This window comes from Mauremys reevesii, linkage group 16 (genome assembly GCF_016161935.1).
Source record: "Mauremys reevesii isolate NIE-2019 linkage group 16, ASM1616193v1, whole genome shotgun sequence".
NCBI lineage: Eukaryota > Metazoa > Chordata > Testudines > Geoemydidae > Mauremys > Mauremys reevesii.
This window is the reverse complement of record NC_052638.1, coordinates 40,240,784-40,254,626: the sequence shown is the minus strand read 5'-3', so window position 1 is coordinate 40,254,626 and position 13,843 is coordinate 40,240,784. Positions and strand designations below refer to the sequence as shown.

Sequence of the window (13,843 nt, the reverse complement as noted above, 5' to 3'; positions counted from 1 at the left end):
ACAGGGCAAAGATTAGATGCAACCCAGCAATAGGTCACCTTGTCAGCAGCAGGCAGCACAAACCCAGCCTCCTTATGTTTCCCAAGCCCACCAGAAATAGCTCATTGATCATCCACGACCCAAGGGATAATCCACCCGACGCCATGTTGGGAGCTCAGTACGGCTGGTTGGATCGCTGCCGAAGCCCCTGTTGAGGGAGTAGTGTAAGCAGCTGAGTAGGACGCGGGAGGTCCCGAGAGCTAATTCTGCCTCAGACGCCAGTTCCCACCCCCTACCCACAGGGTGCTTGGGCCCAGCCCTGCGCCTCAGTCCCCCCCGTGCTCCCCCCGGGACATGGAGATAATGATGCTCTGAATTTACCCAGGGCACAGGGTGCCCACAGCCCCCGGGCTTAGCCCATCATTCACTGAACTCCAGCCGTTCAGAGCGAGGGAGCAAAGTGCCGTGGACATCTCGCCCTACCTGCATCACAAACACGCTCATCTGAGCAGGTACCGAAGGGGCCAGTGCTGGGGTCGGGGGGGCTAGGAACCAGCCATTTTGGAGCCACTGGAGATGAAAGTCCAGGCTGTGAAGCCGAGTCCCTTTTCCATGGCCTGGGACTGAAGGTGGCCTGACCGACGTTCTTCAGGCTTCTCAGGCCAGATGCGCTGCTGGGGTCAGTCAGCAGAACGCCGCACTGATCGACACCAGCTGAGGGCCTGGCCCTTTGGAGGAAATCTGGCAATGTTCAGGCCAAACCACGTGGGGTGGGGCTAAGCGTGGGATTTACCCTAGCAGCTGATTGCCGCCCTAGCAATGAAGAGGGCCCTGCCAGTCCAGAACAATTCCCTAGGCGAGGGCCATTACTGGAGTGTTACCCACCTGATGTTTGCCTGCATCTGTTCCCCCATCATCTCTGCCTGTCACCTCCAAATCTGCCTGCTGCTCAGACATCCATTACCCTCCCCCTTGGGCCAGTGTCTCTGGAGCGGTGGGGCCCGGACGACCCCCCCTTCTCTTGGGACCAAAGGCTGCCTTTCAGTCTCACCAGATTTGCCACAGAAGCTGGAGCCTTCCCTGGCGATCATGTGAGCCCATTGTGCCCCAGGGCACCCTGGCTCCAGAGGTGAGCCAGGCACTCGGCTTCTTTCGCCTGCGGCACAGTCAGCCGTGGCAGCCTCAGTAGCCCATTGATTCAGGCGAGCAGCCCATGGTGATCATCACCCTGAGCTGCTGTTGGCTTTAACGGAGGTGTGGCTCGGCTCAGGGGTGCACTGAGGGGAAGGCTGAGTGTGATTGAGCATTGCAGGCTGAGCGCAGGGCTCCTGGCATGCCGGGAATGTGTCCTTTTGCATCCCCAAGCCCCTGGATACAACAGTAACTTCGAATTTCTATGAGCTCTAGCAGGGGAGACAGCAGGATTCCATGCAGGGAGAAAGAGAGAGGCCACTGAAACTCTCTGAATGAAAAAGTCCATGCCTCTTGGGTGAGTGACCCCAAAACAAGCAGCGAAAACCCTCGCGCCCTTTCGTTTCCTGGCTCCGAATGCCCTGTCTGCGTAAACCCGCTGGTTTCCATCTCCGTGGGGGCATTAGAACAGCAGCTGGACGTCAGCTGATCCGCACGGCGGGGGTAACTGATTTTGCAGCCATGTCACCATTAAAGGGGGTTGACTTTTAAATGTGGAGGTGAAACGTACTGGAAAGTTATCTCCCAGCTCCTGCAAAGCACATCAGTTCTGGTATTTCCCCGGCACCATGTGCTCTGCCCTGGCTAAAGCTGGGTCATGATTTCCCCCATAAGCCCCTTGCTTGCAGAGGCTTGTTTCTCACGGGCAGCCACAGCAATGCCCAGCCTGGGCTCCAGTCGGTTTCATTTGCAACCCTGCATACAACTGCTGCACCAGGTCATTGCTTGTTTCCATCGAACGCGTCCCTCTGGTGTGCAGTTTGCTGAGCTGGCCTTTAATCGATGGCACTGGGGGCTATTTCCTGAAGGTGATGGTGGGGGAAAAGGGTCTTTCCATTGGTTTGCAATCACAGCCCAAGAGAAGAGTCCCTGGAGTGGATTGATTGTTTCTTCCTTGCTGGCTGTGTATGCTAATATCTAACTACCCCTCAGCAGCCCCGGCATTGCCCTCCTCTCTTCGCATTCAGATGCCCGGCTTTGGAATTGCAGCAGCCCATGGTGAGGCACCTGCCACACACAGGTATTCGGGGACTGTCATGGCAGATACGCCGGGAGGCAGGGCTGCGACGTGATTTCCAGATAAGCCCCGTGCCAGGAGTTAAGACCTGGTGAATATTATTCAAACAATGTATTTTTTTATCGATTTAAAAAATGGCCTTTTGCCAAAAATGGAAATGTTTGTAAAAAATTGTCTTTGACATTTATTTCCAGCAAAATCCCAAACTACAAATTCTTTGTTTTCAGTTGGGGGCAGTTTTGTTCTTTTCCACGCCTTTTTCCGTGGCAAAAAGGAGAGAAGGGGGGAAATAAACAAGAACAAACCCCAGAACCTTTTCAAATCCCGACGTTTGATTTTGTGAACGTTGCTGAAATAGCCGAAAACGCATTCCTGTTCCACCCTCCAGGAACGCAGGCGAGTTCGAAGCTTTCCATTGTGGGGTGACAGTTCTGCTGTGCTGCCGGCCCACTAGGGCTGCCTGTGCACGTTCCATGTCACAGCTGGTCCTGTGGGCCAGGCACAGAGCAGTGGGGTGATCCGGAGAGCAAATCCCAACTACGGGAGCGGCCCCAGGCCTGGGTGTCAATCCCACGGACTCGGCGCCTCCCCGTGAACCAGGCACTTGGTAAATGGGGGCTAGAGTGCAGGACCTTCCATGAAATCTTGATGCTGAACCTGAATTCAGCTTTCCAAGCATATGCGTGAGTGACGCAGGCAGCTCCGCTGCCTCCCTGGAGATACTGGGACTCGGACCCTTTCTTCTGCCACCCCGTGCCCACCCATGCCCCCTTGTTCCCCTGCAGGACATTACAGGGCCTTGGTGCGTTGGGACAAGGGAGAGGATCAGGGGCTCTAGCTGTGTCAATGAGGAAGTTCTTCAGGCAGGGACCATGTTTGTGTTTGGTCTTTGTACAGCGCCTGGCACAATGGGGTCCTGGGCCATGACTGGGGCTCCTAGGCTGTACCATAATACACCTAATAACATACAGCACCTGGAACCACGGGGTCCTGGGCCATGACTGGGTTCCCTGGCACTACTGTAATACACCTAATAAATAATACTACACTTTTGAGGAAGGTTGGCCTTGTGGTTAAGGCACCAGTCTGGGACTTGGGGACCTGGGTTCAATTCCTGGCTCTGCCCCAGACACCCTGGCAAATCATTTAATCTTGCTGTGCCTCAGTTTCCCCTCTGTGACATGGGGAGAGTGACCCTTCCCTGCCTCACCAGGGGCTATGAAGCTACATCTGTAAAGGCTGCCGAGAGTGCCACTGCAAAGCCTGCAAGCATGGCCAGTGTCCCACCTCTCTCTCCTTGGCCTCCGCCGGAGCTGCCTCCCAAAGCCCGTGTTTCTTGGCCTGTGCTCAGATGTGGACGGCGAAGGGGAGGCCGGCCCGAGACCGAGGCTCCAGCGCTGGCTCCTTTCCAAAGCTCTCTCCATAACATGTAGCCCTTTGTCTGGGGGGAGCTTTCACCAGATGCAGAAACTGACCCTGCCTGAGCATGGAGGGGGAGCTGCAGGGAGGCGGTTTGAAGAGGGGGGAGGGAGAGACGAGGGACCTATAACAGACAAGGCCTCCACTGTCTGGGAAACTACTTACACCTCCTGGAATAGTGTACGGCTGTTTGCATTTTCAAAGTTACTTCAGCGAACTTGTGAGCTAGCGCGAGGGGAGCAGGCTTGGTGTGAATGGCCGGCTCTGCCTTTCATGTGCTCTTGGGGCTGGCTGGTCCCTCGCAGTCCCACTGGTGGGGATTTAATAAAACTGATTAGGAATAAGTCATTAATAGCGGTCTTATCACTCGGGTGCTGGAAGAGAAAGGCGGAGCAGGCATGACCGTGTATTCTAAAGGGACTTTGGGGCTCCGGGAGGAGAGATCCTCAGCGATTTAACTGGAGAAGAATTTCCCTGAAAAAGCAATTGGTGTATGTGTGCGTCCATTGCTGGGCTCGTGTCAGAGTTCCCACGCAAAAATGCTCCGGTGCACAACAGCGTTTGTGTGCACGTGTTTTCCCATCTCTGCTGGGGCTGCTGTTACAATGCTGTTTGCATAACCGCCTGTGTAACGGTACCACAACCCCAGTTAGACACGCTGGGATTCCATAGCCCTTGGGCCTGCGGGCACCTCATTCACCTGGGCTGTCATGAATAGTTAGTAAAGGGTTAAAGTATAATACCTGGTGGGCACCTGACCTGAGGACCAATCAGGGAAGAGAATTTGAAACTCCTAGGAGGGACCTTTTCCCTCTGTATACCCCTAGTGTGTCCAGCTTGGGCTAGAGAGAGATCTGTATTTTCTTGTTTTTTTTTAATAAATTCTTCTATAAAGACTTGATTAAATCCCTTCCTCCGGCAGAGAGGGAGGGGGGAGAGGGTTCTCCTGGGTTTGATTCAAACAGTTGAATCAGGTATCTCTTTCCAGTGGTGAAGGACCTACAAGGATTTTGGGTGGGGGGAAGACATGCTGGTCTCACTTTGAAACCCCCAGCTTCAGCTGGGCTACGCTGAAGGAGCCTTTTCTTTCTTTTTGCTTGACAGGCAGCTTGAGGGAAAGCAAAGCCCCTGTGGAGTGCTGTTTTCATCCATTGTTCACTCAGATTTCTGAGTGGGGAAGAAGTCAACAAAGTACATTTCCATCCAACAGGAAAAACAGGTTTGGGGGAGAGATTTTCTCAGGGGGTATTTGTGCAGCAGCAGCCTCAGCTGGGGCTGAGTACAGCTACTCAGAGCAGAGTGGGACAGATTTCTCTTTTTTTCAAGTTATTATATAGGCAGGGGTAGGGACTGTCAAGCAACACAAGTTGAGCTACGAATCCAGACACAGGCTTTGGAATTAGAAAAAGCTAAACAGCAAACTCCACCCAATCCAATCCTCTTCCTTTTTAAAACTTTGAGAGGGGCCTGTATTGGATACCATCTCGACTTTCAACTATTCTAAACCAGGCCAGACTCAGAATGGGCATCACGGCAGGATTGTGTGGGACGAGAACATTACTACATATACATACAAGAAAAAAAAAAAATCTCTCACTGAGCAGGAGATTGGAGCAATCACACAAGGTACCCACTAACGAGGCCACGAGGGCCAACACCTACCACCTACAACCACACAGGCACCACACCACCCTACTTCTTCACACCCTACCAGCACTTTACCACAAACACAACCCCGTGACCCATCAAGACCCATCATTGTTGATGCAATGAATGGGGGGGCATATCAAAGCCAAATGGCCCGAGAACCTGAACCGGGGTCCCAACTCCTTGCCTGCCACCAAGGAACCTGAATTAGATATATCTCAAATAATTCGTATGCTTTAGGAAACTTTTGAGAGTGGACGAAAGGAAGTTATCGCATGGAGATGGGACTTTGCTGTCTATGATTATTGTCCCCCCCATTTTCTGCAACCACACTTAGCCCATCACGTTGAGCCGCCAGAAACAGTTTTACAGATTCGGATTCAAATCCTCCTAGGGACCATGAAAGAGACCTGTGAAACTCTGAATGTGTGCATCACTTGGTTTGCCACCCGTGCATCACCAAACTAATGGCCTAGTGGAAAGGTTCAAACACTCAATTGGGAGTGTTAGTGTTACAACAGTTTGTTTGCCTACACCTGGCTGTCCCCATGTTTAGGGATTCTCACCATTCGAGCTGTATGGCCATGAGGTTAAGGGGCCATTACAGCAGCTAAAGCAGCAATGGGAGGGGGGTTACACCTTCCCAGGGGGACTAACATTCTGGACTTTGTAAAACCTTCAAAACACCCTCCGAGACTCTTGGGCTAGGAAAGGTCTTAAGGGCAACAGGCCCATAAGATGGAAGATCCTGGGAAGGGACATGTGGGTCCAGGAGCGCGCCCTGGGAGCTGAGTAACTTACAACCTGGCAACATTCCCTGATTCCTCTTAAAAAGTGTTTCATGTTAACTCTAAAGCCCTTTTATTTATCCCAGAGAATTCTGTCACTTCTTACAGTCAGGAAGGAGATGACACCGAGTGGCCTGAAACAGGACAACATGTTGGAGATGGTATCATCATCCCTTCTACCAGTGCCATGGCATCTCCAGTGGTTCTGGGTTCCCAAACCCTGCCTTCATCACCCAAATGTGCTTCCATTCGGATTGTGAATGCACCTGCCACCCAAAGGCTGGTGGATGGTCTACTAGCGGGATGGATGGACTGTGCAGTTGCAGTTGCAGATGTGGCCATTTTTTTTTTTTTTGATGGATTCATGGCACCTAGACATTTTGAAAATGGTTTTTAGGCATCAAGCAGGCAGGACTTTTACTGTCAAGGCCAAAAGTGTCAAATAGCAAAACAGAGTGACTTACCCTAGGACCAGGTGGGTCAAGGAACCATCAACCCCCTACAGGCCAAGGTTGAGGCTATCCAACAGTGGCCTGTCCCAAAGAATCAGTGGCTAAAAACTTTTTAAAAATTTTTTTTCATGTAGTAGTCGATGTAATAGTGCATGTGTTTTATTACTGGAGTTACAAGAGTCCAGATGTTTTATACAAGTCTACAAGTTTCACCTTCTGAACTAGTTCTTCTAGTCAAGATAGTGAGTATTGTCCAGGCTTGGGCTAGAGAGATTCTGTATTTTCTTTTTTTTTTAATAAATTCTTTCTATAAAGACTTGATTAAATCCCTTCTGGTGAGAGAGGCTTATATCTCCAGAGAGAAGGGAGGAGGAGAGGGTTCCTGGTTTTGATTCAAACAGTTGATCAGGGTATCTCTTCCAGTGGCTCAGCCTGAAGGAGACTACTAAGGATTTTTTGGGGTGGGGAAGACATGCTGGTCCTCTGGGCAATGACTGCAACTGCCAGCGTAGATCAGGTTGCTGTGAAAGGAACTGGTAGATGTGCCCGGGCACTTACCCAGCCTGCATATGGGCAGGTTTTGAGAAGCTGGCCTTTAAATAATGAGACATTGTTTCCTGGAACTTAAGGCAAAACTCTTGGTGTCAGTTTCACAGCCCTGTTTGATAGGTAGGAAGATTGAATCAGAGGTCACAGTCTGGGAGCTCCAGGCTGCTACACCTGCCTTGGAAAGGGGGCAGAGCCTGCTTCTTCCCCTGCGGGGGCTGGAGCTGCTGGATGGAGTGTGGCATGGGGCCCATGGCTTCCCAAGCCCTCCCCACTCCTGTTGGAGAGGCTCGTGCTGGTAGCTCGCTGAGTGCCAGGGCCATCCCTGTGATGCACAGGAGAGGGCAGAGGCCCTTCTCTGCTCTCTGCACAGCCACACCCAGTGCCTTGCCCCAGATGGCGTCATTGTCTGAGCTGGGGCTAGAACTCAGGCCCGATCAGCCCTGCAGGCCACATCACCTTGTGCTGGTGAGACATGTCTCTGGGGTGCCTGGCAAGTGGCTGATGTTCTGGCTCAGTGGCACTGGCGTACCAAGTGAGTGGCCGGGGGGCGAGGCTGGCGGTGCGGGGCTGTTTCTCATTGCCATGGCAGCAGCGGCCTGCAGTCTGTGCACACAAGGCATGCATCGCATGCCCCAGGCCGGCTGTGCCCGTGGGGCGAACCTGTCCGGTCCGTAGAACAAGAGGGTGTCCTCTGTGCAGTGTGGTCTCCCCTGCACTGTACGTGCGAGGCTGTGCTGCACGGAGGCGGCCATTTTGCATGCAGGTGTAGAACCACGTGCCTGACTAAAAATGGCATGGCCCGCCACGGCCTGGCAATCACAGCCTCCCTGCTGCTATAGGCCTGGCACCATGTGAGGCTGTGCCCGTGTAACCCACACACCGCCTAGGTGTCGTGTTCTGGCCCATCTGGTGGCACCGAGACCGCTCAGAGAGAGATAAAATGAGTTTCCTCTACAGCCTTAGCCAGCAGCCTCTTGGCTTTTAGCTCCTGCAGTAGCGGCTCATGCACTAAGCTCCAGAGGTCCTAGGTTCAATCCCACCCACCGCCGACCGGGGTCTGTTGGTGTTACACCAGCCTGTGGCTGCGGGGGCTGGCATTTGGCAAGGGCTGGTTGATGCAGGCAGGGGCACAGCTTACCTCATCTTCTGCACAGAGGACGGGAGGGACAGCAAGGCTAACTGGTGCGGTTGGAACAGCCTCCCTGGGGGCCGCCCTTCCCTCGCAAGGCTGCTAAGTGCTTTTCTGCACCTCGGAGGAAGTGAGGAGCTTGGCACGAGCGCACCCTGATCGTGTGCCCGCTCCCCACTACAGAGACCTGCCTGCTCTGTGCACCAAAGAGCTGCTGTTTGCCATGCCGGACGCCCCCTTCCCACCTCTGCTTGAGTGAAATCCTTGGGAGTGTCAGTTTCCTGCAGAACCTGGGAAGCTCGTCTATAAAACCTTGTTCTCTTCCCGTTTAAGCCCAGCCCCGGCTTTGGTCGCTGTGCAGGCCCCGATAACATCTTGCTCTGATTAAGACCAGGCTTTATTTAGCCTGGACAATGTACTCGCACAGGGTTCAATTAATCTTACAACAGTTGCAGTGGATTAAGAATTCACATTAGATTAGTTTATCAGCGGTGCCTGCATGCGAATAAGCCCCCGAGTTCTCCTGATCCTATAAAGGCAGTGACACCTCTAGGAGACGCTTGTCAGCCTCTAGCGAGGGGGACGCTTTCCTTCTTTGGTTCTCACCAGGGCTCCAGCCGAGCCCCCAGACACAAGGCACTTTGACGGACCACTGCAGCTGCCGCCACACTTGTGCCAGGCCATCAAACTCTAGTGCATCCTCTCTAACGGCGGAGAGAGAGAAATGGCCGTGGCAGCAGCTGATCTCAGTAGCAGGTGCTCTCACTTAAGCTTGTTTAGCGGCTGTCCTGTTTACTTGCTTCGTCTCTTCCCTGCCCCCCGTCCCCAGTCCCAGCCAGGTCCCCATGCCACTCCAAAGCCTCCTCTGAACTGCGCCGTGGCTGAATCCCAGGGAAACCGCAGCCCTGTCGAGATGCTGAGAAAGGGCTTGAGGGATGCGGTGTGCAGGCCAAGCAGTCCTGCTCCAGCCGCGTAGGGTGATACATTGCTTTAGCCCCTTGTCCCACTGCTCTCCACAGGGATTGTCGTGGGGTTCGCTCCTTGGGGCTGTGGCTGGGGAATAGGGCCACTGCTCGGATGCCCCCTTCTGTCTCACGCGACAGGATTTGCAGTGCTTCCCCTTTGTGTGTCGGGATGATCCCTCCTCCCGGCTTATGGGGCTCCCTTTTCACAGCTGGGTCACTGTGTGTTTTCCAGGGTCTCAGGGTCTCACTGGCCGATCTGTCCCAGGCAATCTTCCCTTCTACCGCTGGTTGGAGAACCTGACCCAGTCTGCTCCGGGGTTCAGCTCAGGGACCCTACAATCAGCAGCCAGGGTCTGCTCCATCCCGAAGCTCGCTGCTGTTTCCCTGGGCTGCTTCCTACTCTGTCTTTATCGGGCTCCCTTCTCCACCATGCGGCCTGTACACCCCTCCTTGAGGGCCAGGAGCCCAGGGCTTCTGCCCTCCCCCTGGGCTTCTCCTTCTTTCCTCTGGAAGCCGCTTCCTGGCTTCATACCAGCCCCCCTTGCTCCTGTCCAGCTGGGCTCCACCCTCCCTCCCTTGTTCTCCCTCAGGTGTTGCCTGCCAGGTTAATCATTAGCCAGACACGCCAAACCCGCAAAAAAACACAGAAATTGGGCTGGTTTTTGGCTTAACTGGCTTGTGAGTTAGTGTTTGGCTTGTAGCTTGTTGCTTCTGTTTTTTGATCAGCTCCCGGCAAGCAGGGGCAAGGTGGGGAGAGAGTCGGGGGGCACAGCGGGCCCAGTCCCAGACTGCGGGCCGGGGGGATCTAGTCACATGGAGTGTTGGGGTTCTTAGGGATTGGCTTGTTCTGGCCTTGTTTTGAAATGGGATTAGCTTGATTTTTGGCTTATTGTGAAAGTTGGGGGCTTATTTACCGCGTGAATGTTGGCAACTGTGTCATTAAACCTTTCCGGGCTGCTGTTGGGGGGTGGGGTGAACACCCCATCACAAGGATATTCCCTGGTAACAGCTGACAGGGATCCCGGGGACAAGGAATTCTGTAATCACGCCCCAGCTACAGGTTATCTCTGACCTTCAGACACAACTAGTTTTAGGCAGCTGGGTGGGGCTCACTGGTGGTTGGAATTTGTCAAATGCACCTGACCCCTGACCCCCACTGCCCTTCTCAGCATTATATACTTAGAACAAGGACCGTTCACTTTGGGCTGGTCAATTTTCAACTTGTTTTTTAATTGTCTGTCACAACTTGAGTATAACATCAAATACAACAAAACAAACCGCAAAACGCAAAGTGATTTAAAACTAGCCACGGCAGTGCTCTGTTTTGTTAAAAACCACTGCTGTGCTGCCCAGCATTAGAGACATCAAATGGGCCAGTGCTTTGGTCCGCTTGTTTTTTGTTTCTGTGACGAAATTTCATTAAAATTGACAAAGTTTCAATTTCCAGGCCATGGCATTTTCTGAGGATGGAAACCCCTGGTGCTGGAAAACTTTCCACCAGCTCTGTCATTGTGGCTTTGGTGGACAAGCAAGAGGTGCGAGGGGCAGGGAATTTTATTCCCAATGATCTAGAGAAGGGTTTAATCACAGTGAAGGCGTCGGGCTTCAGGCAGAGTGGCCGGTTCTCGCAGTGTAACGATCCTGAGTTATGTTGTTTTCTTAATGCCCCAGCTACTCTCATCCTGGGATGATGTCACAATCTCAGCTCTTATTAAAAAAAGGTAAATTTCCCTTCTCCTGGTTTTGGAGAAAAGCCAGAAAACGTGTCCTGAGTGACCCCTAAAGGCTCAGAAAGCATGAGGCAAAGAAAGAAACCTCATATTTATTAGGTCTTTTAAATCCCCTGATGTTTTGGGGCCTGACTGGGGATTTTTGAGTGCTTGGGGTCAATGACGCGTGAACGGATGCTCTCAAGGCACCCGTGGAACTGCCCTGCTTGCTGCGTGTATGTGAGCTGCTGCCTGCAGCAGCACGGCAACTAAAGCCCAATTTACTATCTGTGAATAATCACGGCCTGACAGCGTGATTCCTGGAACTCCACACATAATTCCTGGGAAATGGCGAGGCATTCCAGCCAGCGACCCAGGGAGAATTCCTTCCCAACTGGCAGGTAACCAGCAGGGAGATTGCTCTGATGGTGTGTGCCATGGCAGAGATGGGTTCTCAGGGACGAGGGCCAAGATGACAACATGCTGTGTGCATGCGTGACGCGTATCTAGATCTGTCAGGTGCGTGTGTACCGGCCATATTGTGTGGGCTAATAGAGGTGAGTGTGTGTCTGTGCAGATGTGTGTGGACTGTGCATTAGTACGTATGCGGGAAGACGTGCGCATGGTACAGGATTTCTGGGGTGGGTAGATGGCTATGTGATCCAGTGTTGTGTGGCTGGATGAACATGTTCATCCTACAGTGCTGTGCGTATGGGCGGGAGGTGCTCTGTACAATATGTTGGTGTGCAGAGGGCTGGCTGGGCGAGAAAGTGCGGCCTTGTGATTTAAGGCACAGTCGCGGGGACTCAGGAGCTCTGGGTTCAGTACCCAGGTCTACCCCAGAGCCCTGGGGTGCCTGGGGCACATCCCCTCAGGTTGAACGCTCCGCCGGAGTTAGGCACAAGCCCCAGTTTGGGGATCACCGCGATGCACAGAACTCCTGCTGAAACCCTGGAGGCGCCTACACTCGTTGGGTGTCAATGGCTCTGCCTCAGGGCACGCGCCCTGGGGCTGTCCGGACGCCCATCTCCCCGCAGAGCAGGGGAAGAGAGGCGTTCGGTGGCCTAACCCGCCTGAGGAGCCTGATCCGCTAAGCGTGCTCAGAGGCTGCCTCGCGGCTCGGCCCCCATCTGCGAGCTGCACAAGGCAGCCGGGGGAGGAGGCCCACAGCCTCCCTTGGAATGTTTAGCCCAGTGCTTCTTAGGGTACTCAGCTGGGAGGTGGGAGAGTTGCTGGTTCAAATCCCCCCTCCACCTGACAGGGAGAAAGGATTTGAACGGGCCGTGAGCGCCCTGACCCCAGGGTATAGGACAGTCTGATGTCGGGCCCTAGTCTCTCCCCTTGAAGCTGTCATGCTGCAGCTAAATACCAAATGAGCCCCTGGATCAGGGGCTGGCTCCTGCGTCCCCACATCCTGGGAAGTGCGCCAGGCAGCAGAGTCATGCTCGTGCTGGTGTGCTCTGCTCGCTTGCCCACTTGACTCTTTGCAAGCCAGTGCGCACAAGCCCAAGCATGCCTGCGTCGCCCGGCGGTTAGAGCATTCGCCCAGGACGGGGCAGCCCAGGAGCCAGTCTCCCTGCTCCACGGAGTCTTTCCTTATTTATCCCCAGCGCAACAGCTTCAAACAGGAGTGACGGAGGGAACTCCGCAGCAGAACTTCCCAATGGTTAGAGCACTCGCCTGAGCCGCGGCAAATCCCTTCTCCTCCTTTGGGGGAGGGGGCATGCGGGTGGGCCTGTTTCAGTTCAAGGTGATGCCTTTCCAGTGGCATAGCCCTGTGCATTACGGGGCACGGGGCCGTGCCCTCCTCTTGCTGATGTGAATCAAGAATAACTGCCCATGTGAGAGGAGAAACACGTGTTTCGATTGGCTGCAATGCAAAGAGGTCTGCGTGGCTGCCACCTCCCATGAGGGCTGACCCAAAGGCCATTGCAGACCAGGGCAAGATGCCCACTGGCTCCAGTGGGCGTTAGGTCCGTGCCTGGGCGAGGGAAGGATCAGCAGCCTGGGTTTAGCCAGTGCTGCCTCACTGGCCATGTGGCCCGGCGACCCCGATCCGCTGCACTCACCTGTGTCTCTTTCTCTGCGTCTCTGCCCCTTGCAGGTAGCGCAGAGAAGAAGAAGGCAGCCACAATGCCTGACTCGCCGGCCGACGTGAAGACTCAGTCCAGATCGACACCCCCCAACATGCCTCCTCCGCCACCAGCCGTCACGCAGGGAGCCACGCGGCACCCCTCCTTCACGCCAAACACCAGTGAGTAGCCTGGGCTGGGGTGATGCGAGGGGCTGGGACGCAGTGAGCAGACTTGGGGCCGGATCCTGTCGTGCTGACGGAGATGTCACCTGGAAAGGGTACTCCCCGAGAGGGCTCTGTGCCCTGTGCCACCGGGCAGCGTACGGGCCCTGTTACAGCTGCCCCTGGGCAGGACGCCATGGGGAGGGGAAGGGAAGGGCAGGGAACATCTTCCCCCCATCCCTGCCCCAGCATTCTCCTGCAGAAGCCAGCCATGCTTCCCTGGCTTGCGCCCGCGTGGCACCATGCAGGGCTCAGCTGGGCTGCCGTGCGCATTGCCCCCCTTAAAGGGGCAGGCTGGGCAGGTGGGGCCTGGCCAGCCCCACAGAGCACACGCCTGTAGGCAGGCCTAACACCGCTCCTCCATCACCGCCCTTGCTGGGACGCACCCCTCTGCGTTAGCCCCGTGCTGTGGAGAGAGTAACTGCTCTCGTCCTGGGACGGACCTTTGTTCCTTATTTATTTGCATCTCTAAAAAGGACACAAAGCACCTGCCCTTCCCAGCACCTTCCTGCTCAAAGTGCTCCCTGCGGTTAGGGAAGTGTGGTTATCCCCATGTCACAGAGGGGGAAACTGAGGCACAAAGAGGGGGTGGGTGATTTGTCCACGGTCACCTCCTGAGTCAATGTCCTGACTGCCAGCGCCCACCCCTCGCCTCCCACTCTAACGACGAGACAACACTCTCTCCAATACAGAAACAGCTG

The 13,843-nt window shown here is 54.4% G+C and overlaps 1 protein-coding gene across 5 annotated transcripts in view; it reads left to right on the top strand.

Moving 5' to 3' along the window:
- The window catches only part of CBFA2T3 (CBFA2/RUNX1 partner transcriptional co-repressor 3), a 113,906-nt gene that overhangs the window by 67,217 nt on the left and 32,846 nt on the right, over positions 1-13,843 (top strand). For all 5 annotated transcript variants that reach the window (XM_039502704.1, XM_039502703.1, XM_039502705.1 and 2 more), the window contains exon 2: positions 12,951-13,100. In XM_039502704.1, coding sequence (XP_039358638.1) covers positions 12,951-13,100 — 150 coding nt within the window. The remainder of the gene's footprint in view (positions 1-12,950; positions 13,101-13,843) is intronic.